Raw genomic sequence first — 25,831 nt, 5'->3', positions numbered from 1 at the left:
TACAATATCTGGTTGTGAAGAGTGAGCTGGAGGGGCCCCAGGTACTGGGATGAGAACAAGCTCTCTTAGAAAGAGGAAGCCATGCTGATCCTGATTCTCCATACCCTGCTGACATCTGCCTTCTTGGGGCACTGACGGGGCCATGGAGCATTTGTTTTTGAGGAGTCACAGGGCCATCCTACCTCCTGGCCAATACTGAACTTGGAGAAAGCTCTTAACTCCTCTGCCCCAGACTGCTTTTGTATAGTGGCTGAATAAATGATGGTGCACATGCTAGGTTGCTTCAGTTGTGTCCGATTCTTTGCGACCTTATGGAGTGTAGCCTACCAGGTTTCTCTGTCCATGGGATTCTCTGGGCAAGAATACTGGAGTGGGTTGCATGCCCTCCTCCAGGAGATCTTCCCAACCCAGGGATCAAACCTGTGTCTCTTATATCTCCTGTATTGGGAGGCAAGTTCTTTACCGCTAGGGCCACCTGGCAAGCCAAAAAATAAAAATAAAAAATGATTAAATCAACCTAATTAGCTAGAGTCTTCAATGTAACTCATATCTTATTATCCCAAGTCCAAAAGGAAGAGGCTCTGTCTGCTCATTTCATTTTTTAAATCTGAGGCCATTGGTAGTAACTTCCTTGGCAACACGTACCAGCCTATGATATTATGGAGACTGGTGAAATGTCATCATTTTGAGAACATAAGGGTTAGTTGATTTCAGGATCCTGAACCCTTATAATAACTTGGCATAATAATAGGTACTGAATATTTTGTTGGATACCATTTCAAGCCATTTCTCTAGTTGGCAATTTGATCATGTTTGGGATATGATTACTCAGATGGAAAATTAGTTTTATCTTTTAAAATAGCCTATTTAATGACAATTCTACTAGGAGTCTTTGAAGGATTAAAAAAAAAAAGTGACCATGAAACACAAACATTTGTTGCTGAGATCAATGGTGAGAAACCTCCCTGGTTCCATTTAGAAGGGTTTGATGATTGTCTTCAAAGTGCTTGGCAGCTCTAGGACAATAAACACTTTGAAGCCCAATGCTTTGTCATCCCCCTGCCTCAGGCCTACCATTTCTGGCATAGATTAGCGGTGTTTGCTATTTCTTTCTTTCTTTCTCTGTTTCACAATGGAACAGTTTGCCCATAAAGATTGTCTTTCTCCCCTGTGAGTACCAAGCTTTTCAAACAGCTTAGGCTATGGCCCTGAACTGTGTGGACAACTTCATTAATGAAAGATGTACTCCATGGGACCTCTGTTGCCACATTATAGAGTTTGTCTTAGAACACTGTGTCCCCCACATGACAATGATGCAGACAACACCACCACCATGATAGAATCACAGCTGCAAATTAACCCTAGCCTTGGGTGGCTTTTTCGATGCTTTTTTTCTAATAGTGTTTAAACCTTCCCTCAACACTTCCTCTGACTGTTTCCCAAGCAGAAATCAGTTTTTTAAAAAAGAAGATCCTTCATCATTTTTATTCAATCAGTTGACCTAATATTTCCCAAAACGCTTTCGGATTTTATCTGCCAAGTCTCCTGCAGGAAAAGTACTTCTCTATTCCTCTAGTGAATTAAAGGCATGGTAGGACTCCTAGGATGACAGACTTTTCTCAAAAGTGGACATGGTCAAGTGCGGGAATTAATTTTCTATTTCTAAGAAGTCTTGAAACAGCACTGTGATGCTTTGCTTGTAGATAAACAATTTGTCTCTTTTTTTTTTTTTTAAACTGTAGGCACTTATGACAAGACAATTAAAGAAACCCTGAAAGGGTATAATGGTGAATTTCTATGGATCCTACCTTTTCATGGACCAAAGAAAGGAAAACATCAAAAATTATTTTAAGATAAATGCAAAAACAATACATTTTTTTTTTAAGGAAGCTGACACTGGCTTTGATACGGGAAGGAATTATTGAACTTCTCTCTTTCCTTCAGTTTGGACAACTTCTCAGACAACTGATTTCTGAGAAAGGATCAAACCTCTATGTGAAATGGATTTAGATGGTCCCTTTAAATAATGACATATTCTTTCTCTCTTTCTGCCCCAAATATATGTCTCTGTGTGTGTATTAGATATGTAATATATATATTACAAATACATATGTGTTTTTATACATACACATATATACAAAATTATATAATTTTCTATGACTGACTTTTGTTTTCTTTTAGTTTCTTTTTCTTACTTATGATAATGTCCATAATGTTTAAACTGTCTGTTATAAATTTCATAATAGTGCTACTCGTTTGTAGTTCAGTGGATTTTGCTCAGTTCCTAATATGCATTCATTATTAAATTTGGCGGGAAATGAAGGCTAATGCCTGTGCTCATGTGTGTACACACACACATCACTGGGCCCGTAACATAAAATACTTCTGACAAAAGGTTTCCTCCAGCAAAATATAAGCAGAAAAAAAAAGAGAGAGAGAGAAATTAATAAATGCAAAGCAAAACTATAGCAATTCTCACTTTCCAACTTTAAAAAATTGGAACTTTCCCAGATGGCACAGTGGTAAAGAATCTGCCTGCCAAGGCAGGAGACACAAGAGATGCAGGTTCCATACCTGGGTCCGAAAGATCCCTGGAGTGGGAAATCCCACTCCATTATTCTTGCCTGGAAAATTCCATGGACAGAGGAACCTGGGGTTCCTGTCCATGGGGTCACAAAGAGTCAGACACAACTGAGAGACTGAGCACTCACACACATGAATCTACATGAACTGGGCATTTCTCTGGAGATAAGTAAACTGTCTGGCAGCTGTAAAGTATTTGCATTTAAAAAAAAATTATAAGTGTGTTCAACACTCAACCTCCACCTCCTCCATCAGCTTTCTTTCCCTTGGAACATAAGGAAGTTAACCGAAAAAAAAAGAAAAAAAAAAAAAAAACTACAAGTATAAAACAGCAAGAAAAGATTAACCTGAGACTTGAATAGAGATCTGGCTTGGAATCCTAGTTCGAATTAATGTTATTTAACCATGTCTCAGATTCATCTTTAAAAGCAGGGTCATCAATGTCTAGTGTTCTGTTTGGTTGAAATAATGAGGTGGGAACTGCAAGTAAGATGAAGCATAAAGTCATGCTTACTTGTATTGGCATTCACAGAAGTTAGTTTCTCCATATAATCTCTAAGATGGGTGAAGAAAAAGGATCAATTCATTCGGGACTGTACTTGTGTGACTCTGAATGGGTCTTGTTGGTACCAGTCTGTTTCTTTCCTGTATATGTAGCTCTTGAGACCTGGTAGTTCCATGCAATTCCAGATTTTCATCCAGAAAGGAAAGGAGGAAGAAAAAAGAGAAGAAGAAGAAGGAGGGATGGAGGGAAGAAGGAAAGTTGGAGGGAGAGAAAGAGGAAATGTCTATCTCATGTTACTTACTACTACAAGAATTTTGCCATTGAGAAATGGGAAATTAACAAAATGTATCTAATTTAAATATTGCTGGTCCAAGTACCTGCCTTGGTGGCTCAGATGGTAAAGAATCCACCTGCAATGTGGGAGACCTGGTTCAATCCCTGGGTTGGGAAGATCCCTTGGAGAAGGGAATGGCTACCCACTTCACTATTCTGGCCTGGAAAATTCCACGGACAGAGGAGCCTGGCAGGCTGCAGTCCAAGGGGTCACAAAGAGTCAGATATGACTGACCAACTTTCACTTTCACTTCACAAGTACCTGCAATCCATTACAAACCTCTGCCTGCCACAGCAATATATATTCTTTTTCTATTTGAGCTCTCTTAGTTCAGTTTTTATTCTCTCTCTCCCATGTGATCTATTTTTCTCATATTCTTCCAGATAATTACGGTAGAAACAAAATTATCACCCAGCAAAAGACATGGCAATATGTGTGCAAGGTTGATCTTGGGAAATCAATAAGACAAAAAAATAAAAATAAAAATAATAAATCCCAAACAGGTCTTTTTATTTAACATAAGGCCAAAGAAGCTATCAGGCGTTGCTGAATACTGTCCACTAACTGTACAAAATATTGACTGCATGCCTCGCAAACACCAAAATATCCGCTGGAATGCCATAGAAATAAATAACTTCTGCTATAAACACATGAAAACATATCAAACTGTTATCTCTTTAAACATATCGTAAATAAAAAAATTACCAGTACTTCTACACAATAAATATTAAGAAATCATTGACATAGTTGAAATGCACTCATATAAATTAACAACTTTAATTACATTAGCCAAACAGACATTGGTTAAAGAACTGCATGTAATATGCCAAAAAAAAAAAGAATCAAAATAAAACAAACAAACAAACAAACAACACCAACCACAGAACATAAAAGGTTTTAAAACAAAACAGGCTTCAGATTATCTTGGCTTTCATAATTATATTTTTCTTTTAAAGAAAAATATCAACCCATTGTCAATGCACTGTTTCTCAAAGCATTTAAATAGAGGGTAAAGCCCATTGGAAATTAATACAGAAGAAATGATTCACTTTATGCATAAAAAATAAATAATAATATAGCTGAGACATGTGGTTTGCTTCTGCTCTTGAAGATGTGAACAGCTTCTAAGCATTCATTTTCTCTGACCCATACAACAGCTTCTCAGTGATAAAGGGTTTAATTTAAACATACACAGTGTCCACCCCCAAGACTTCTGCCCACATCTACAAGTTCCATTTATTGTGTAGGTTTTCAGGGTGACTAAGTTTTTCTCTATATTGAAAACAGAAGTTTCCAAAAGGCCCACAGGAAATCATTTTTTCAAGTGAACATGATAATTTGAGTCTAAGCTTAATAGCACTAAGGCATTTGCCTTTTCTGATTTTAGAGTCACCTTGACGTTCAATCTCTTGAGGGTGACAAAAAAATTCACTTGGAGAAGGCAGGTACTCTCCTTAAAATCAGAGTATGGAATCAATCTTAAATAAGTATGAAATTGATTGATCTTCAGAGACAAGAAAATCCCAACTCAGTGTTCTGGAATTCACCTTACTTTTTTGGGGAAAAAAAAAAAGAAAAAGAAAAAGTCAATCAAATCTACAACATATTTAGGATTCTTAAAAATTATTTGGGAACACATGCTTTTCAGATCTTTGAAGATTGGATGTGGGTAGACTTTTAAGAGCCTAGAAATGAGCCCTACAGAAAGAGCACAGATCAGATGAAGCTAAACTTACTTTAGGAAAACAGATAGGGAAGACCCAGTCTGGTGGAATTTAAAAGCTTTTTCTTCTGACTTCACGCTGCTCCATGAACAGCATGGCTGTTTACAAAGTTGCATAACTTCCAAGATTATCAAAGATAGTTTTAATTTATCATTCTATTTCAAGGCCATATACATTTAATAAAATATTTTAATTAAAGTTTGGAGATGTGTAATTTATTAAATGAAGTCTTCCCATTAAAATATTGTCATATGTAATTTCATTTAGCTGTGCTACTAATTACTGTGGTCACTCAGCAAACCCCATTGTACCCTCAACATATCCAAGATTTAAAGGCTTCAGTAGATGGCATACATATTTGAGATGAATGGGAGCCACAGACAGAGATCAGCTATTTTTTTCAACCTCTTTTCGCTTTGCCTATTGCCTGGGCCATCTCTGCCATTACACAGTGAACTAGGACTTGATTTCCCATGCTATTTTCATAGGTTCCTCTATTAGTTCCAATGCCAAATAAGAAGCAGTTCAAAAGGCCCTCAAAGTTTTTCATGAAAATTTCATGACACTCAGCTGCCAATTTCCTAGCCCATGGTTAAGGGTGAGGAAGTATCAATGTTGCATGCACTCCATCTCATACTTAATTAGAATCTATTCTTATGCACTCGTGCGGGGGTTCCTGCACAACAAAGGATGAACCTCCAGACTGTAGTATGTACAGCTAGGTAACAACATTAAATCTGCCTACATACAGCCTAGTAGATAGCAGGTTGATTTGGTCTATTTCTCAAGAAGAGCTAAATCACCTTGGGAATGATTTCTCACTGGTACTTTATTTTCCTACTATTAATGTTTTTAAAAAATCTACAAATTGGCATAGGGCTGAAAGCTTCAATATTTTACAGAATTCTAACAAACATAATTTCCCCCATGGGACCTTTTTTTCCCCCAACTTTCACAAATTTCAACAAATCAGTATAAGTAAGGCTCTGTATTTTAAAAAGCACATAAATGAATAAGTATGACCTAGGCAAGCTAAATATCATAAAATAAATCAGTAACAATTTAGCTTTAAGCATGTACTTTGATATTTATAAAACAAAGTATGTTTTTTTTTTTTCCTTTTCACATCTGAATCAATGCATACCAATTTATACATCAAGAATCTGGGCTGTAAATTAAAATATCAGGGATTTTTACTACTGCCCTCATTCCTGTCTCCCATTCTTTTTCTTACTCCCATGCTCTTAAACACCTTCCCCCAAATTATTTATCGTTTAACTAGTGACAGCAACGTTATTGAGTCCAGCTGCGCAGGTAATATTTCTCACAACCTGACCTTAATCATAAAAGAGCAAATTAAAAAATGCACCCACCTCTTTTATCCTGGCTTACAGGTTAATTTTTTTTCCTGAAAAAGCTTCTGATTTAAGATTGATTCCAACAGATAATACATATGTTATCCAAATAATCAGCCTAGATTGAACACGAGTTTCCTGTTTTGTTTTCCCTGCAGGGAGTAAGTAACTTGTAGGATGGGGTTGGAGGACAAGAAAGAGGAGGGAACTGGATCCCTGTACATTAAAAGAGGGTCTTGCTGAATATTCACTGGAATTCCCAGGCTTTTCCCATCCAAATTTTTGAAATGTGCCCACCTAGTTCAGAGTAAAAGCAAAAACGATAGCCTATCCTTCTTAAAAATACTGTGTTTTGCACACAAACATTCATTGCCTTAAGAACATTAAAAAATGACAGCCTGAAGTGCTTAAAATGTGTATGGACACGATGCGCCACATGTATACATACACACAGACATGCATGTGCCCGAGCACTGTATATATACACATACGAGCATGGAGCGTTCCATGAATCTGATTGAACTTGATATCCAACAGTGTACAACTACTGTACATCCAGTATGAAATGTCCTGTTTCATGGATGTAAAAGGAGTCAAAAAAAAAAAAAAAACCAAACTTTTCAGGTCATTCAAGCCTGAACACAATCCACCTTACTCAACCTTGAATCCCAACCCCTGACTCATTGATGGTGAATGATACCAACCACAGACAGACTGTTTAAAGGCTCACACAAATGTCTTTGGTGTATGTGTCTATTTTTTAAGGTACAAAATAATAATAATAATTATAATTATAATAATAAAAATAGCTATTTTGTGTGCTGTAGCAGTTCTTTTATAGCTCACATTAAGTGCAGCTCTGAACCCCACCCCACCCCCACCCAAAGAAAATACTTGTTAAATAAGGATTAGACAGGTCGAACACCATTGTAGTGCAAATAGTAAACGATAAAAAAAAAACAACATTTACAAAATATAGAAATGTTTGGATCCAACAGATGGACAAACATATTCCTTTCAAGTATCTCTCCTTGAAGAAAATAAAAATTAATCAGGTTACTTCCAATACAAAAAAGTCTCTCTTTTTGTTCTCTCTCAGGTAAACAGTTTCAAACCTATTAGGTTGCATAGTTCTAAGATCATAAGCACCTTAACGAAATGTAACTTGGTATTCTTTTCTCCTTGATCTTTCATGCTTCCCATTCTTGTTCTCAATTTTTTTTTTCATGTTGGTTATTGTTTTGTTGCGGAAGTGGTGCAGAAAAAGAAGGTGTGACCACCTGCACACTAGTGTTCTTTTACCAGAATATGTGTGTGTGTGTGTGTGTGTGTGTGTGTGTGGTGTGGAAATGCCTTTGTGTGTGTTCGATGTGTGCCTCTGTGTGTACAAGGTCTGGTGTGTGTTCGTGTGTACACGGTGGGGTGTGTGGTCTGTATGTGTGCATCTGTGTGTAGTGGGGTGTGTGTGTGTGGTGGGTATGTGTGTGTGTCTGCGAGGGGGTGTGTGTGTCTTTGTGTGTGTGCATGGGCTGATATACACAGAGAGAGGGTCACACAGACATACCTTACGACCTGGGTTACCGGGTGGGAAAGTGCCTATAAATGGCCCTTTCAAACACATGGCTTTCTAGATGCTATTTGGGTTGTGTCCGCCCACATTACTGCAGACCAGACAAGCTGACTTCGAGGCTCATACGGAAAGGGAACTGAAAAGGAGAGGATGATATTCCCATTTGAGCAACTGCTGTCACCCCTCGGATGCTGGAGGAAGAAGTGAAGGGCACCCCACTCTCCCTCTCCCCCGCAATTCCCATCTCCTTCACTGTTTCATCTCTGAGCCCTGGCTAAGGAGTTTCTCCACGTCTTCCTTCATCTGCTTCAGGTTTTGCTTTTAGTTTTTTGTTTTTTTTTTTTAATTTCTTTTTTTTTTTTCTGGTTGTTTCAGTCAGAAACCTTCAACATGTCTTCATGTCACCGCTGTCTTCTCTGGACCATCTCGCTCCCATCCCCCCTGGGCCGGGCGCTCTATGAGCAACCACACTCCTCCACGATCATGTTCTGGATGTCCTTCTTGATGATGTTCTGCCCATCATCATAGTACAACATGGACATGGGTCTCAGCTTGGTGGGCACACAGCACGACTTGAGGTTGGCGAAGGGGCTGTGACCCCGCATGCGGTAGTGGTTGATGACCGTCGAGTGAAAGGACAGGGATGAGCCCGACGTGCCTGCTATGTGGCTGGGGCACTCACCCTCACAGTAGTTGGCGTGGTAGCCCGAGGGAGCGATGATCCAGTCGTTCCAGCCAATGTCCTTGAAACTAACAAAGAACTGTTTCTTACAGCAGATGTTGACCTTGCCGTCACACTCCAAGCCCCGCCGCCGGCGCCGGTGAGGGTGGTCTTCAGACTGGCGGGCCTGCAGCATGAGGAAAGGTCTGTGCGACTGCTCCTTCTCCTCGTCCCCTCCCGCCCCTCCTTCTCCATCCCTCTTCTTCCCTTCCCCCTCCTCTTCTTTCTTCTTCTTCTTGCCCAGGAGCACCAGGCTTGCGCCGGTCTCCTGACACTGCTCACAGGCAATCCGTATGTCCAGGGAGCTCTTGCCCTGGTCCAGCAAGCGCTGGATGCAGCTGGAGACGGGGAAGATGTGCCAGGTGCTCTTCCGAGCATCCACCACCTTCTCCGATATCAACATTTCACTCTTCTCCCCCTTCAAGCCCACTTCCTCAGCCTCCTCCCCTGCATCCAAGCTGCCCTGCAGGTGCTTCTGCTGTTGAAAGAGACGGATGGTGACTTTGCTCCGGGTCCTGTTGGCCTTAGGAACCTTCAGGAAGAGCCAGATTTCTGCGCGCTCCACCACGGACAGGTCACTGCCTTCTTTGGAAATCTCAAAGTGCAGCGTCTTCCTGGCTGTGCCTAAAGATGAAACACAGAAAAGAGAGCAGGGATACGTTAGTATCAGGTTCAAGGCCACCTCCTAATTTCTGGCAAGCATGGCAGCCTCTGTTACAAATCATCTCTAACCAGGCTCTGCGAATGAAGGCCTATGTATCTTAAGGGTGGTTTGGACATCGTTATATGGCTGAAGAAAAATAGGATGCTGTGACATGTGAAAATTATATGAAATTTAAATTGCAGTGCCCATGAATTTTTACTGGATCCCAGCTAGGCTCATTTCTTTACAGGTTGTCTGTGGCTGCTTTGCACTAGATTTTGGATTTGAATAGTCGCGACAGAGTCCATTTGGCCCACAAAGCTTAAGAGACCTACTCTCTGGCCCTTTTCAGAGAAACTTCATCAACTCATGCTCTAGAAAGAAGAGAAACTGGATCTGAGTGTGTCTGGGAGCTGGGGTCTGCTGACTAACTGCTTAACCTGAGTCTTACCTTTTATAAAATGGGAATAATATAGTGACATCTGGCCCATTATCTCATAGGTTTGGAAGGACCCAACAGGATAAGATAGATGAAGATATAGTATAAGCTCTAGCACGCTTATACTATTACACTATTATCCCTGAAACAAATATGCAAACACCCTGCTATGTAAGACTGCCTGTAGTGTCTGGTGGCTCAGATGGTGAAAGAATCCACCTACAATGCAGGGGACCTGGATTCGATCCCTGGGTTGGGAAGATCCCCTGGAGGAGGGCTTGGCAACCCACTCCAGTATTCTTGCTTGGAGAATCCCCATGGACAGAGAAGCCTGGTGGGCTACAGTCCACGGGGTCTCAAATAGTCGGACACCACTGACCAACTGAGCACACACAGCACTTCCTGGCGTGTCCCCACGGGGCTCACCTCCTCCTCCACAGCTACAACCTGCTTCACACCCCACCATTCCTTTCCTGGGTCACTGCAACAGCCATTTCTCTTAGGCGCAAGCTGTCAGGCCAGCATGGAGTTAGGCCCCTCTCCCATCATTTCTCCAATAAGCAGGTAAAGGGATCTTTCCCAGAGGTGGACTCATCCCCATCACTTGTTCCGTCCAGTCCTGCACTGAGCTCCTGCTGTCCGCAGTATAAGACAGAAACTGCAGGGAACTCTGGGCTCTACCTGAGCTTCTCCCACCTTCCGGCTCAGTTCTCTCCCAGCACCCCATCTCTATGGTCCAGCCTCACAGCATGAACATCTCACACAACCTCTCATCTCCAGGCACTGACAGTTGCTGTTCTTTCTACCTAGAAGACCCTTGCTCCCCAAACACCATCCACAGTGACTGCCCTTAATAAAGCTTTGACTTTTAGATGGGATGACCCCTCTTCCCCTAGAAGTGATGCCTCTTCCCCACCTCCACCCCCACTCTCCTGCCAGTCCAACTTAGGACATCCCAGGTCTGAGGTCTTATCTATCTTGTTTACTGTCATAGCCCAGGATTTAGCAGGAAGTAGTCAATTACTTGCTTCTTTATTAACAAATGGAGGCACCCTTAGCACCGAACTAGAAGAGATCCACCTCCTACCCTTGTATCCCTCAGTTTTGCCTTCTTTCCTTTAGCAGTTTGGAGGTTTAGTCACTAAGTTGTGTTCGACTCTCGTGATCCCATGGACTATAGCCCACCAGGTTCCTCTGTCCATGAAATTTGCCAGGCAAGAATACTGGAGTGGATTGCCATTTCCTTCTCCAGGGCATCTTCCCAACCCAGGGATCAAACCTACATCTCCTGCATTGCAGGCAGATTCTTGACTGCTGAGCCACCAAGGAAGCCCTTGAATGCTGCTTAGAGAGTCCAAATGTAGCAACAGCTGTTAATAAGAGAGGAGACCCCTACATTGGCAGAGTGGTTGAATGCAGGAACCACTCAGTTCTTGCCTAATTCTAAAATGAGAAAAAGTCATTCATTTCCTTCTTTTACTACAAGCCCCTATATTCCTGCAACAACATTTACTGTAAGAAGCGGGTGTCCAGACTAGAATTCTTTGATCAAAGTGAGGTCCCCTCACTTCCCCTGCTACCACCTGGTGGTATCTGAAACAAGTTCTCTTTTCTCAACTGCCGCCTGTGTGTACCTGGCTCCAACTGCTCAAGTACATGCATCCGGAGGAGCACAAATCTGAGAACCATCTGAAAGTTCCTCTTAGAACTCGCAACTCCCTAGGGGGTCTCCCTGCCTGGATTTCTATAGCTAACGGAAATCCAGCCATACTTATCACTCTCAGCCCTGAGATGTTTACGGTACTATAAATTTTAGGCACGGTTTCAAGTTCTCTGCAGCAGAAAGGCTATTCCGTGCAGGGAGAGCTGTGGATTCTGTTCTTAATTTAACAGTGTGATACTGCTAGTGGTAAATTCACTGAGGCCGGGGCCCCAGCAGGCCTGCATGTGTATAGGAAGGGTTCTCTGGTTTCCCTGCACACACTTGAAAGGACATTGGCTCTGATGGTGCTGGTGCTGGTGGTGGTGAGCAGCATTCCTTTGCCTCCGACCTCGCATCTCTGGCAGGAGTTGAAATGAATCATGAAGTTAGGTTTATGATTAGATCACCAGAGTGGGGAGCAGTTAGAGGAGTAAACTGTCATTTTTAAGAAAGCGAGAGAATTTTTTTTTTTTTCAAAACAGGAATCCAGTACTCTCCTTTGCTAAAAATTGGTGGGGCTTGGAGGGGGGTGGTGGTTGTTACTGTTTATCTTTTAAGAAAGCAAAAGAGAGGAGACCACAAAGCAGAGCTTCATCACTTAACTCTAAAAAGATCATCAGCTGTAGATTCTGAGTTGTAGAGTCCTCCAGAGACGAGAGGAAAAGGCAGCTGGAAGCTGCCCTGGGCTCCGTGAAAAGGCGTGGAGGAGCCTGTGGCCTGCCCCAGTGTGTGCACAGCCGCCCTGCCCCACAGAGAATGCTAACAAGCTCCCTGCTGGTCTCCCTTCTGCCTCCACACAGGCCAACTTCTGAAACCTTCAACCGCACAGGGTGCCACTCCAAAGACAGAGATCTAGTAGCTGCTAAGTTAGAGGAGCCAGCGGGCACAAGGTTCTGACTTGCTTTTCTAGGAAAGAGTGTGAAACGGGAGAGTCTGCCTGTCCCCAGGCTGGGAGGGCTCTCTGGGTTTCAGGTAACTCATTTCCACAGGCTCAATCCACAGGCTCAATTTCCACAGGCTCAATCATTTCTCAACCAGCAGGGGAGAAGGGGCTGAGGGTGAAGGTAGATGGTCCCCGGTAAAGAGAGGGTCCAGGTGGCAGTGCGGACCCACCCACATTGGACTTTCCTTGAATAAAACCCAGAGAAGTCTACAGATGCTGGGAAGAGGTGGTGAGATGCCCACTGGCTGACTTGTACCAGTGGCAGCACATGTAAATTGCCTCCAGAGGGTCAGCGAGCCGAGGCCCCTTGCTTCCAGGAACAGCCTACAGGGCAGCCCCTCATTTCTCAAGAGTTGGTTTCTGATGCACAATATAGCCCCACCCCTTCTCCACAGGCAGCTGTACTTGGAAGCAAATGATTTAGTGTTCCTGAGAGAGGATTGTACAAAGAGAATACTCATTAGAGGGGACTCAATCTGTCAGGTGCTGTTATATTAGGATCAGAGAGTCATCATAAAATGACTTTCATCCTGGTCCTGGCTGATAATTAACTGCATGGCATTGCCTGCGTACTGGGAAGAGGCGCAGTGCTGAAATATGCATCGGTTTAATGATGTGAGCAGAAAGACTCGGTTCCCTGTATTTGCCTCCATTGCCTGCGTGCTGGATCTCTCCCCCAGATTTCTGACATTTGGATTTTCCCCTACTAATTGACATGCCTGTCGCCTCCTTCTCCTGGTGTCCATTTCTGGAACTGCTATTTGTATATTGCATGATATTTTATCAGAGAAAAAAAATAAAACTGAGATCCAATTTCACGAAAATGCCGTTGCCATAATGCTCAGGAGAACAGGGGGAAGAGAGAGATTCAAGGCTTCCTAATGTCTACCTTATATGCAGGTACATTTTCAAAGTTCTATTATATTCTGACTTATTAAGCAGTGCATTTACTTTTTCTTTTACATCTAGCTTTCATTGCAGAAGTGGAGGGGGCACAGAATGAGAGAGCTAGGCGCTGGATGGAATTCATATTTACCAGGGCTGTAGGTTTCAAAAAGATATTACAACCCTCAAATTTCTTAGGCATGAAAAATATAAGTAGTCACTTGATTACATTTGCTTTATCTGTGTTTTATCGGAGACAGATGGCTATACTGCAATGATGCTTTCAGGATGCTCCAATCCTCAAATCGCCATGCACAGCAATTCGAAAAATGGAAGGAGTTTGCCTAAGGCTGCGGTGTTTAGGATCAATTACTAGTCAGTTTCAGGCTTAACTTAAATATCTCCTGCTATAAAATCTTGGAATGGAAATCTTCCCATGGTGCTTTGTGGTACAGCATTCGTTTATACAGGTGTGCACCGGGTTCCTACACTGTTACCTACCTAACTAGATATAGCTGCTGGCTTTGCTAACCTTTCATTACCTACTCTATGATAATATTCTTTTCATCCTCTGTGCTATTTTTTCCCTCCCGAGGCTTGTGAGCAATGCTTGTATCACAGCCTGCTCTGCCTGAGTAATTCACTAAGAAGTCCCACGCAAACCCATGTGGGTGATAATATTTCATCACTTAAACCTCTCTTGAGTTTGGTGGACACATACCAAAGGGAGAAAAAAAAAAGTGTCTAAAAATGGGTAGGAGAGATGATTACTGCACCTTGTAGGGAACACCTCAGAAATGTTTCCGAGTGGGAGGCATTGAATGGAGGAATGAGTTTGGAAACCTGCAAGTGAAAATACCTGAAAGCACATTTTCCTTTGCTTTGATGCTTTCAGAATTTTTCAAATGTTTTCATAACTCACTCACAGATATAGGCAGGCATGCCAAGGGTTAAGCAGCCAAGTTCCTGGTTCTTCCCCCTCCCCAACACTAGGATTCAAAATGCTGCTCATACCCCACCCAACCCCACCAGCATCGCAGGTTCATGGATCCACGAGCAACTCCGATGAAATAAACGATACTAACATGCAGTGTTTCATTTTTGATATGTTTTGTTCTCCTCACCAGGGTCCTACTTAAAGTATGCTGCCCTTCTCCATGTGGGTAATAATTAAGTCTCTAATGTTAATGTAAAGAGCCTGTTTATGGAGGAGTTAAACTCACCACGTCGGGGTGGGGGCGCTCGCTGTAAAATACAGCTGTTACTTTCATTTTCCATTCTTCACCAACGTTTCCCTGTGCCTAGACATGGTACAGTCACTGATGGGAGACTATAGCATGTGTGCTCCCTGAAGCACTAATTTTGCATCTGGACTGTTTCCAGGGATTTCTGCTAAAAGCAGCAAGTGAGGCCTTGAAGGTTATGCCTCCTTTAACCTGCAGGAGAGGGTCTTGCCAAAGCAGAACTTTAGTTATAAATTATCTTGATTTTTTTTTTTTTAAGACTTACTATCTTTGCTTAGGATCTGCTATTGAATTGTAAATGCTCGGCCACATTCCTGCATCTTTCATTTAAATAGCAATTAAAAAAAGGTTAAATATTTAGAGAGGAAGGGATTTTAGATGCCTAAAAGGGGAAAAAAATTCTGAAGATTCAACCCTCGAACTTTCAGAGCCTTCTTCCAAAGTTCCTGAGAACTTTTACACTTTGGGTTTTGGAGCTAGGAACCAGTAGGGTATAAAGCATTCTGAACTACAAGAGATTGTGCCTGAGTACACTTTAGCAGAAGAGGGGCCAAGAGAAACACGTATTTTTACGCAAAGTGCCTGGGAAGGTATGATTCTGGGTTTTCCAAATATGAAAACTGAATTTCTACCCTGATCCTCCCCTATGCCCACTCCAATACACCTCCTCCTCTGGCTCAAACCACTAATCCATCTCTTTTCACATCTTTTCTCCACCATTTCTCTCTACATTCTCAGTGCAGAAACAAACGCATCCTCCAAAGCCTTACGTGCTGTTCCCACAAGGCATAAATAAATAGACTTTCTCCTCCCTGTCTGAAGTCACTTGTCCTTTGTCGCTGGTGAAAACTGCTGATAAAACAGGCCCACTAGGCAACCACATCAGGGGAGACGGAGACGGAAGAAGTTTTTGTCAAAGCCCAGGCAGCCGTATTAGGGAGAGACGTGTGAGCAAATCAGGATTGCTGATGATTCACGGTCACATTTCTCCCCGCTCCGCTTTGTTTGCTTCTGAAATTTATCATTCCTCTGTCTTCCATAGAGCTGTGGAATGTCCATACGTATCACTACAATTCCTATTTCCTTACCTTCTGTCTCATGTAATATGTTACAGGTAGTCATGTTCCTCTCAACCCATAAAATCCTAACTTATCCTGCAGGATGAAAGGAAGGAGGGCGGGGCGGGGAGGGCGGATGGTTAATCAGCAAGATTAGGGCGATGCAGGCTGGGGCTTCCAGTAGGTGAAATTGTTTCCCTGGAAGACTAACTGGTAAGGAGCAAAAGTCTTTGGAATGCGCCCTCTTGTGGCCGATTATTTCCATTATTCAGAGAAGAGAGTGTATAACCCCTGTGAGGGTGAATTCCCAGCAAGTTCAGAAGATGGGCATGGGGTAGTGGGAGTCATGTCCACCTTGAGATGGCTTTCCTGGGGTGGAGGAAAACAGTCATCCTAGCAAGCCACCCTTAGACCTCTGTCTGGGAACCTTTGTGTATGTACATTTTAACTCAAATCTTCTGTTAGCTAGAATGTTCCAAGGAAGGAAATGTATGTGTTGCATTCAACAACACCTGGACTGTGTGCGTACTTTCTATTTCTTGGTGCTTGATTTGTCTTTCTTCCCCTATACTTTCTTCAGTAAGTGCTATCAATTGCTAACCTCATTACCAGAATCGGCATGAGACTCAAGGATATACCATTATCCTCCTTTGACTGACTAGCTTTTGTCACAAATCATAAAAAGAGAAAATAGAGAAGTCAAGAAGACCACTAATTTGGCTTCAATGATAATTATGGTGATAGTTGGCTTGACTCTACCCCTCTCTTCCTCCTGTTCCTTAAGGTGTTAAACAACAGAGGATTCTGTTGCCAGCCTTGCAAAAAATGCAGTCACCTTGGTAAGCAATCTGGGGTTACAGATATAAAAAGAAAATCATTGTTGTTTGTGAGAATACATTTCAGAGAAGCTGAGGGCAATGCTTTAGCGCTTAGTCAACAGCAACTCATATCAGCTTTACCAAGGTGGGGTGCTTTCCACCTGAACACAAGGGATAGACTCAGTTCAAAAAGTTCCTGGCACCTGAGTGTGAGTCCTTCAACTGTGGTGGCCATGTCTTGGCCTTCTTCAACCGTCATAATGAGTAAAGGTAACAATAAACATGATTCCTCACCTGAGGAATCATGAGGCTGAAGAATGCATGTGTGGTGAGCATTTGTGAAATGCATGCAGGTGACACTGAATTCTATGCTGTACAGAATGATATCTAAAGAAAAAAAACTGAATGCCCTTTGCAATTCTTAAAAATCTTGATGTTTGACATCATTTGAGAATTACTAAGGTTGAATTATTCCAAAAGCAACAAGACATTTTCATATATTCACAACAATTGTTCTGATGATAAATCTCTCTTCTGGGGTAGCAAAGGAGCAGCGAAATACTCACATAGTACTTACTCTACTCGGAGAGTAGATTGTCCATAGAGCAATCATTTTTGTGAAATCATACTAAATCAACTTAAAGTTGATGCATGAGACTTCTCAAATGAGAAAAATGAGCAAGTGTCAAAAACCTTTTCTAAGAAGCCAGCAACTTGCCCAAAGTCAAGCTGTAAACTCAACCCGGAGGAGTTTTCCATCATAGACCTTAAACTGTAGTCAACACGTGAGTTAAATGAATCCACCTTTTCAAAAAGTAGCTCAATTTCTTTCAAACCAAATAGGGACCAGAAAAGGTTTTTTGAAAAATGACGAGATTTCATATAATTGACAAAAAGATTGGCACTGAGATGAAGGCCATAAGTAAGAAAGAAGGCAAAAATTCAAATTCTTTTCCCTGCAAAATCTCTCAATGCCAAAGGAGTGATTTTTTTTACAAGTTGGAGAAGTCAGGAAGCGGGTGCAATGCTCACATCAGGTGTAGAGTTAAAAGTGGCCAAAGGCATATGTCTGCTTAGTCATATGATGTGGGTAAAGCCAATTGAGGAAGAGCTGCAATTAAGGCCATTCTGTGTGGCAATTAGTATATAAAAACATATACAGGGTCCCTATTGTGGCAGAAGAAGGAGCAGCGCCTAGACCACTGGAATCCATTTCCCCGCTCAGGACCTCAGAAAATGTTAAGAAAAATTGGGGTGGCAGCTCAAAAAGACTCCAACCTGCCTCTTTCCCTCAGTAAGCTTCACAAGATAAAGTCAAAAGTCCTTTGGGACTGCATCGAAAAAGACCTTTAAGGGAAGAAAGTCAGACCTTCTTGAAAAGAAAGAAGCTTCTGGTGAGAGAGCTAAACTGCCCGCGGGACACCAGAGCTTTTCCTAGGAGGGGGAACCAGCAAGTCAGCAGGCTATCTGCTCCACCCCCACCCACCCCCCACCCCCAGAAGGATGCCCTGGTCTCACATGGTTTTCTTGAAAATATACCATCTGAGTCAACAGGTTTTCAGGATTGGAAATTCTGAGTGTTGCCTTAATTGTTTATACTGCTGCGGCAAACTTTTAAACAGCAATGCTGGGAGTCCCGGCACATACTTTACTGGCCATATGCTCTACCAAACAAAACAATGGCATTCCTTTCAAATGGATTTGGCAAGGGATGCAATTCTTTAGCCTGGCATTACCATGAAAGTAACATGAAATTAACACATCTGTGTGTGCCCAGGCGCAGCACGGCATGGGCTTGTAGACAGGCAAAAGGATCTGGGTCACATAACTGTAAAAATAACCTGACCCCGGGTCTCCAGCAGGCCCTTTTGACAGGTATTGTTTTCTTCAGCAACAGGTTAGCATGGTCCTGAGCCAACGATTAGAATCTATTTATTAAAGTTCTTCCTCTTAAGGATTGAGTGGGAGTTCAGTGTAGTATCTGAGAGCACTTTGTCAAGGTTGCATTCCTTGGCAGAGAGCTCTTAGTAACTTTACAGAGAACAAAACTCTTTTTTTTTTAGTTCAGAGAGCAAAAGTCAGTGTTCCAAAAGTGACTGATGGTTCAATGTCATCTGTTCCCTAGCCCACCCCACCCCCCAAAGTCGTTCTTCACTGCCTAGAATGTGATGCTTGTGTCTTTAGAGGCAGAGTTTCTAAAGGTAAAAATGACTGTCACTAATATGCCCTGCTTCTCGATGTGGCCCCTGATTGGACTTTTAAAGAAAAAGGGATGTTTTTAAGACAATGACTTCATCTGGGCCATGCCATCCCGATCCTGCGCTTGCCGCCATCCCCCCACCCACCCCACCCACCGCCAGTAAAAACTTTAGATGGGGTCCGGAAGCCTCCGGGCTTCCCCCCAGCACCAGAAAATGCCCCGACTTTCCTCCGGCTCCTCTGATCTAGTTCCCCGGGCAGGCAGGGCGAGGGATCCTCTCTCAGACTACCTTCCTGCTCCACATTGGGCCGAGGGCTTCCTCCGGGACGACCGACTGAGTTGAGCAAGTGTAAGCTAGCCATCTCCTGCCAGGGCTCTGCCCAGGACCCCAGCACCCCAGTCTGGGAGGTCCTCTCCCCCCCTCCCTAACCCCCTACCCCCGCCGCGGTCCACCGGCTACCGTCCCTTAATAACTCATGACCTTCCCAGGCAGGGTGCAGTTGGAGGGCAAGAAGTTCCGCCGCCGAGGACTGTCAGAGCAGTGTGCCCCCCCCACCCCCACCCCCGGGGCAGGCACCCACCTGATTCCGCGAACGTGATGATCTCCGAGGTCTGCTCCATAAGTTCATTCATTTCTGCCCTCCGTCCGATGTCGTCCTCTATCTCCACGTACCCGTTCTCCCCCACTTTTCCCACATGAAGCTTTCTGATCGCGTTCAGAAGCGCCGCCTTGGGTACCGGCTGGGTGACATCGGGTCTCTTCTTCAAGTGCAGCATGTTTAAAATGTGCTTCTTGACGGCCTCCACCATCTCCGGCTGAGAGTTGGGTACATCCTTTGGGAGGCTGGCCAGCGCGCAGGACGGACAGTCTGGGGCCGCGCTGTGCCCCTCGGATCCCGGGGTGGGGGAACTCCTCACTATAATCCAGCAACTCGCCAACAAAAATCCTCTCAGCCAGAGCAAGGGCATCCTGGCAGCAAAAGTTGTTGTGTTGCCCTTTTAAAAGGCTCTGCTTTTCCACCCCCCTCACGCACAGGGTTCCTTTTTTTTTTTTTTTTTTTTTTTTGTTTTTTTTTTTTTCTTTCTTTTTTTTTTTTTTTTTTTTCCTTTCTCCTCTTCAGTCAATTCTCTGGAACAAGAACAAAAAGTTTTCTGTGAAGTTTTGTTTGCAGGTTCCCTCTCTGAATGCAGTCAGTGCTGTAGGTTTGTGGCTGTCAGGCAGGAGAGTTCTGACTGTCTCCGAGTAAGAGAGAGGGAGGGAGGGAGGGAAGGAGGGAGGGAGGGAAGGAGGGAGGAAGGGAGAGACAGGGTGGGGGGGGGGAGAGAGAGACAGAGAGAGGACGGGAGGGAAAGAGAGACAGGGAGACAGAAGAGAGAGGGAGAGAAGGGGGAGAGGGAGGGAGGGAGAGAGGGAGAGGGAGAGAGAAAGAGAGAGAGAGAGAGGGGGAGAGAGAGAGACAGAGAGACAGAGCGATTGGCCCTAAGTGAGTGAGTGAATGGGAGAGGGAGGGAGTTTGTCTGTGAGTAAAGGCTGTGATTAGGAAGGGGAGGGACAGCTCTTTCTGACAGGCTGCCTGCCTTCTGCTCCCTTACACACACACCTCTCTTCAAATATCACCATTCTCTGGAGTTCTACTTTCCCTTCTGAAGGAAATTCTCCTGATTCGGTTCTACTACTTCTTCATTTCTCCCCCCACCCTGTTTCTTTCTCTGCCCAGTCCCCTTGCTTCACCTTCTTCCTCTTTTGGAGGGACAAGCAAAGCCTGTCTCCATCAACAGGGAGGACCAGACTGAAACAGCCTCCCCCAGCACCCCTCTACCCTGCCTGGCCACTGCCTGGAAGGTGGGGCTCAGGGTGCCCAGAGGTGGGCAGGCAGGTGGTGAAGGTCAAGAAGAGGGGCCACTGTGTCACTTCCGGCGGAGGTAATCCTGCAGACCGTCCTTTCCCCCATTCATTCATATTTCAATGTTCAGGGCCAGTCAACACTGGCAGGCGATCAGAGGGGAGTGCAAATAGAACTTTTGTTTGGGGTCATATAATACACTCTACTTTTTCCAACTGCAAAAGGCAGCAGGTCCAGAGGCAGGCAGCGGGTTACACGCTTGTGTCATGTGAAGTGAAGCTCTGGCCCCTGTCTTTTGCGGCCACCCCTCCTGCCCGGCACACACACTCACAGATGACAGCTCACCACCACTGGCTCTGACTTCACAGGTAAAATGCAGAATTCCGTTGGCCTTTCCCACATTAATTTATACAAATAGTGAGCTCCTATGACTTGAATAACTGGTCCTAGCAGGGGAAGAATCTCTAAAATATACTGGTAAATAATTTTCTCTGTCATGGGGTAGTTTGTTCAGCATGCTCCCTATCCGCATCCCGGACCAGTCAACAGACTTGCTTCTTTTTCTCTCAAAGGAACAGCACAGATGAAATCATCATGGATTTCAGTGTTCACAGAAAAAGAAAAATGTGAATTTTTAAACAATGCCTCTCTGAGTTTTTTTTTATTCTCCTCCCCCCGCCCCCCTCCTTTTTTTCATTTTTCTGTCTTATTGCTTTTATCTTGCAGAAGTATCTTTAAGAGGTCCATCTGTTAAAGCTTTCCTTCCCTCTCAGTTGCTTTCCCACACATAAGCAAGCCCTCTCAGTTTCTGTAGATACAGTCAGCTTATATCTGACACCTAGTGTGTTCAGAGCATTATAGTCAAGCAATGCACTTTGGTTGGGAAAAGTTAATAAATAACATTACTAGAAGCATAAGAACTGAGGGTGAGGGGAGGAGGGTGAGACCAGTGTGATACTAAGTTAAAATTACAGTTTGCACAGGTAACAAAGCTTTTCTGAATTGGATACCCCGTCCCCCTTTTCTAAGGCATCTGCCTGTGAGACTTTCTCTGTGACCAGCCACCTTTAGGATTTTTACTTCCAGGAACATCAGTTACCCTGCTATTACTGTTCATATTTTGTCAACATTCCTTGAAGAGTCTAATTTTTTTCTAGTGGGGGATGGTGAAAGAGAATGGGGAAAGGGTGGCATTTGTGTTAATAATTGCTTAATAAAATATCTTTGAAACTGAAGATTTATAACATAATCTACCTATTTGGCGTCCCGTATGCAGTACCCAAAGCATTTTGCAGTCCAATTAAGTTTTACAAGAGAGGTTGAAATAGAACTCAAAGTTTAATGACTCCAAACAACTTGAGAGTCCCAATACCTGCATTTAGATAAATGTAACTCATCATCAGGACCCTCTCTGTATATGAGTTTGTGTGTATTCCCTGAATTTACTATTTGTGAATGTAACTTAAAAATTAGCTTTCTCTTTGACACAAGTCCTTGCCTAGAGATGCTGAATTGGGTTGTAGAAACACATAATCTATCTGCATGCTCTACTGCTAAAAACACTATTCACTTGCTTGAACACATAAAAAGGTACAGATCACAATCTGCATGGAAGTGCCAAGAAGTTGTAAAAGTCCTGCTCACCATCCTGCCTAGGAATGTGGAAAGAGCTCAGAAGTAAGTTAAAAAGCATTACCTTTCCGGTCCTCTCTTTCACCAGCAGACTCTTGTCTCGTGTGGTAAGAGCTGTCCGGGTTCCTCTTCATGGTATTGGCACTGAGGAGTTTTATACTGTACTACTTATTTGTACAGTCACACATTGGTACCAGTCAAGCAGAGGAGGGCTGGGGTTTGTTTGGGATTGGTTAGAATCAGCATGACATCAGCAGATGACTGGTTTTTCCAGTGTGAGACATATTTCATAACTCATTATCTAATGGAAAGCCTTTCTTGGCTTCAGTAACACTACTGGGTGATCAGTGAGCCAGTGAAATGTCTGACTGACTGGACTCCTCTTTAGAACAATCCTGGAATCCAACAACTCTGTCTCACTGAGGGTCCAACTTTCAACTTTTCTTTGACCAATTGAGCACACACTTCTTCTTATATTCAGGCTCAGTTTTATATCTTCACATAAAGCATCTGTTACTTCATGAAGTTGCCTCTATTTGCAAAGTATTTTATTGTTTCTTACAGGGAAGAAAGTTCACAGTGCTTTTCCTAGAGATTCTGATTTTACTTTCTTAAATAAGATATTCCAGGGAGAAAAAAAATAAGAAAATATGTATACCTATACGGGATGATCGCCTCTCCCCTGATTTACAGCATTATTTAACATCTTGAAAAACTTAATTTTTAAAAATAAGATGTTTTATTGAGAAAAAGCCAAGGGAAATATGTATCCCTATGGGATGATGTTCTTCCCTCTTCTGACTTACACTATTATTTTACATCTTGAAATTGAATACCTGCTTTATAAATCATTTATCACCAAGAACTTTGGAAATAGTCACTCTCTGCTAGTGAACTTTATAAGTATGCTTCCCAAGCCTTTGGAATCCCAATCTAACTAGAAGAAAAAGAAAAGAAAAAGAATCTCCTACGTGATTCTTCTTTATCAGAACTTCAAGTCCTATGATTTCTAAATTGTTACAAATATAACATGAGATTAATGAAAAAAAGTGAACATTTCTTGAAACTGGAGTTAAGTTGGTCAGGGTATTTTGGGGGAGGGAAAAGGCAGTGTTAGCTAGTCAGGGATAACACAGGAGGAAGGAATTCTCAGACAAGAATGCTGGGGAAGGGTTGTTAGAAGAAGCATAGCTGAAGCCTAAGTCGGGTATTCATGACAAGTTGAATAAAATGTGCAAAATTGGGAGCTAATGAAAGCCATATGACCAGATATGTTGTTTTGTATGCAGGATTTAACATGCATAAAATAAACTTTTCACTGTGCCCACAAGCAAAATATAGAGACTCTGGTCTCCTGATGTGCAGTTTAAGCAGGTTCCTTTAGGACACCAGAAGTTTGTCTCAAGGGGTCTGTCTTGGCTAAACAGAGCACACGTAGGTGCTGAACTGTATACTGGGGTGGGGCAGAGTAGTCTGAGAAGTGCATATTCAGAAATGAAGTAGGAAATAAAATGTTAGGTTGTAGAGAAACAGAAGGAATCTGAGAAGCAAAGATAGAAACAGGATCAGTGTTGGTTAAGGCCAAAGCTGCCCATCAGGTTTGAACTGGATGGATCCAACCTCTCTATAAGAAAGGAACTTCCCCATCCTTTTTGGATGAGCCCTGGGGGGTGGGAGGGGGCATCTAAATTCACCCCTCCTCCCCACATGAACCCTGGTGTCCTGGAAATAGCACCAGGTTTATGAATTTCGGGGCACAAATCAACCTGGATGAGACCCCAGTTCCACTGCTTACTAACCAGATAACCTCAGGCCTCAGTGTGCACATCTGTAAAGTGGGATCCACCTACTCCACTGCAGGATCAAGCACGTGCTCAGAAAATACTGGGTGATAAAGATTTCCTGGTGCCTCTCTCTGAACATATGTGTCACAGGAATATGCAGCACCCCGACCAGAGAAGCCACCCTCTCTCGCGGGTGACTCAGATCGCGTTGGCCACGAATGCCACCAAAGTGCCCACCTGCCTAGGTCAGCCCACCAGCTGTGATGTCATTCTCCACCTGAATCCCCAACCTCAGAGCTGAGCCACGCGGGGAATGCCTCCTCACTCAGTGGAAATGAGGTGGAGGTGGTAGAGGAAGCAGGCAGGTTAAAATAACTTCTGTCGACTCTTGTGGATGGGGGAATGATCTTTTCCCTGCCGGACTCCAGGGCTCCGGGGAGTGGAGGAGCTGGTCCGCCCAGCTCCTGCTCAGCATCTCCTGTTCCTTCCTCGACTTGGTTTCTCTTTCACTTCCTGCCCCCTCCCCCCGCGCCCCGGTTCCCCCACCCCGGCCCTGCGGGCCCGCTGCTCGGCCTGCGACTGTACCTTGAGCAACACCTGCTGGCGGCTCCCGGGGATCACGCCGGATCGCGGCCGCTGCTCGAGCTCGGCTCGCGGGGCTGGAGTCTGGGCCAAGCCTTGCGCAGCGGCCGCCTCTATTTTTACCCGGAGCACCAGCAAGGGCAACTTCTTTTAAGAGCAGCTCTTGATTTTTCCCCCCTTTTGGCAGCTAGAGAATTCAGAGAGGGAGGGGGGAGGGAAATCACTGATCAGTAAGTGCAGCTGGGAATCTCTGAACCCAGTTATCAGTGCCAAGACTGAAAGCCACGGCCAATGTCAGGGACCAGGAAGGGGACTTGCGGGCTGCCTCCCAGGCGGACAGAGGCGCGCGGGGAGCGCTCCCGCCCCGCCAGCTCTGTTCCCTTTCGGATCGCGGAGCCCGGTCCTCCCCGCCACTGCGCTAGCACGGTGGCCGGCTGCCACCGCGCTTTTCACCTAGTGCAGGAGGCCTGATTTACTGACTCCTTCACAAAGCTCCTCGACTCTTCGCTGGAGCCTTTTGCAGGGCTCTGTTCTCGCCTGGAGAAGCGGCCCCTGGAGAACCCGGTGGAGCAGCTTGCTTCGAGGAGCCGGGAGGGAAACTGTGGTACCTTATTTTACTGTAATTGCAAAAGGCGCGATGTGCCAGAGATCTATATTTAGAAGTTGTATGTTTCTACTTTTATGTAAATGGAGCAATTAGGGCCTGTCTTGCTGCTGCTAAACTCCAGGGCTTGTGCCTTGCTGGGAAAGCTGGTGTTTTCAATCACAATTAGTGAGCTGGTCAAAAAACCAAGTTCGTTTAAGGATAAGAGCTCAACAGTGCGAGCGAGGGAGAGACCAGAGTCCCTGCGCCATCCTGGGACCGCCGTGACACACACCTTGGGGCACTGCTAACCTATAGTGGAGTTTACCCGTGGCAGCAGCTGGCCCCGTGCAAAGTTGGCATAGATCAAGGAGCGAGAATGTTCATTTTCCTTCTCAAGCAAACCGTCTGTCCTTCGGCTTCCATCCATGCTATTAATTGGTCTCTTTGCTCACTACTCCTGGAACAAGGAGACAGGCCTAGAAAAGGGGACTGTTTTGTTCATGGCTCTGTTGTTTTAGCTGCTGCTCACGCTTTGGCTCTGCTGTTATTCTGTTAAAAAAAAAAAAAAAATACCCACTAGGAGGCGTGAACGCCCCAAGCAGGTGACTGGGACCTTGTCATCGGATTCAGTCGAAATGGCACGAGGCTGGGGGGTTCACAGCACTGACTAGGCTGCTGA

The 25,831-nt window shown here is 43.9% G+C and overlaps 1 protein-coding gene across 2 annotated transcripts; it reads right to left on the bottom strand.

The window, feature by feature from the left end:
- Positions 1 to 3,911: 3,911 nt before the first annotated feature.
- On the bottom strand, positions 3,912 to 24,701 carry INHBA (inhibin subunit beta A). Of its 2 annotated transcripts, none has more exons than XM_043463529.1 (3): positions 24,570 to 24,701; positions 19,306 to 19,853; positions 3,912 to 9,416 (listed from the first exon to the last, which is right to left on the bottom strand). In XM_043463529.1, exons 2-3 carry the CDS (start codon positions 19,691 to 19,693, stop codon positions 8,527 to 8,529), a joined length of 1,278 nt encoding a protein of 425 aa, XP_043319464.1. In that variant the 5' UTR covers positions 19,694 to 19,853; positions 24,570 to 24,701; the 3' UTR covers positions 3,912 to 8,526. The 2 variants fall into 2 exon arrangements, with proteins under 2 accessions (XP_043319464.1, XP_043319465.1); XM_043463530.1 differs by lacking the exon at positions 24,570 to 24,701 and adding an exon at positions 22,265 to 22,576.
- Positions 24,702 to 25,831: the final 1,130 nt, after the last annotated feature.

Source organism: Cervus canadensis, chromosome 3, assembly GCF_019320065.1.
Source record: "Cervus canadensis isolate Bull #8, Minnesota chromosome 3, ASM1932006v1, whole genome shotgun sequence".
Classification (NCBI taxonomy): Eukaryota; Metazoa; Chordata; class Mammalia; order Artiodactyla; family Cervidae; genus Cervus; species Cervus canadensis.
This window is presented reverse-complemented; position numbering and strand designations above follow the sequence as displayed.

Coding starts and splice junctions, on each gene's coding strand:
- INHBA (XM_043463529.1), bottom strand. CDS start 19,693: ATGCCCTTGCTCTGGCTGAGAGGATTTTTGTTGGCGAGTTGCTGGATT. Junction 9,417..19,305: donor CATCACGTTCGCGGAATCAG/GTGGGTGCCTGC, acceptor TTTCATCTTTAG/GCACAGCCAGGAAGACGCTG.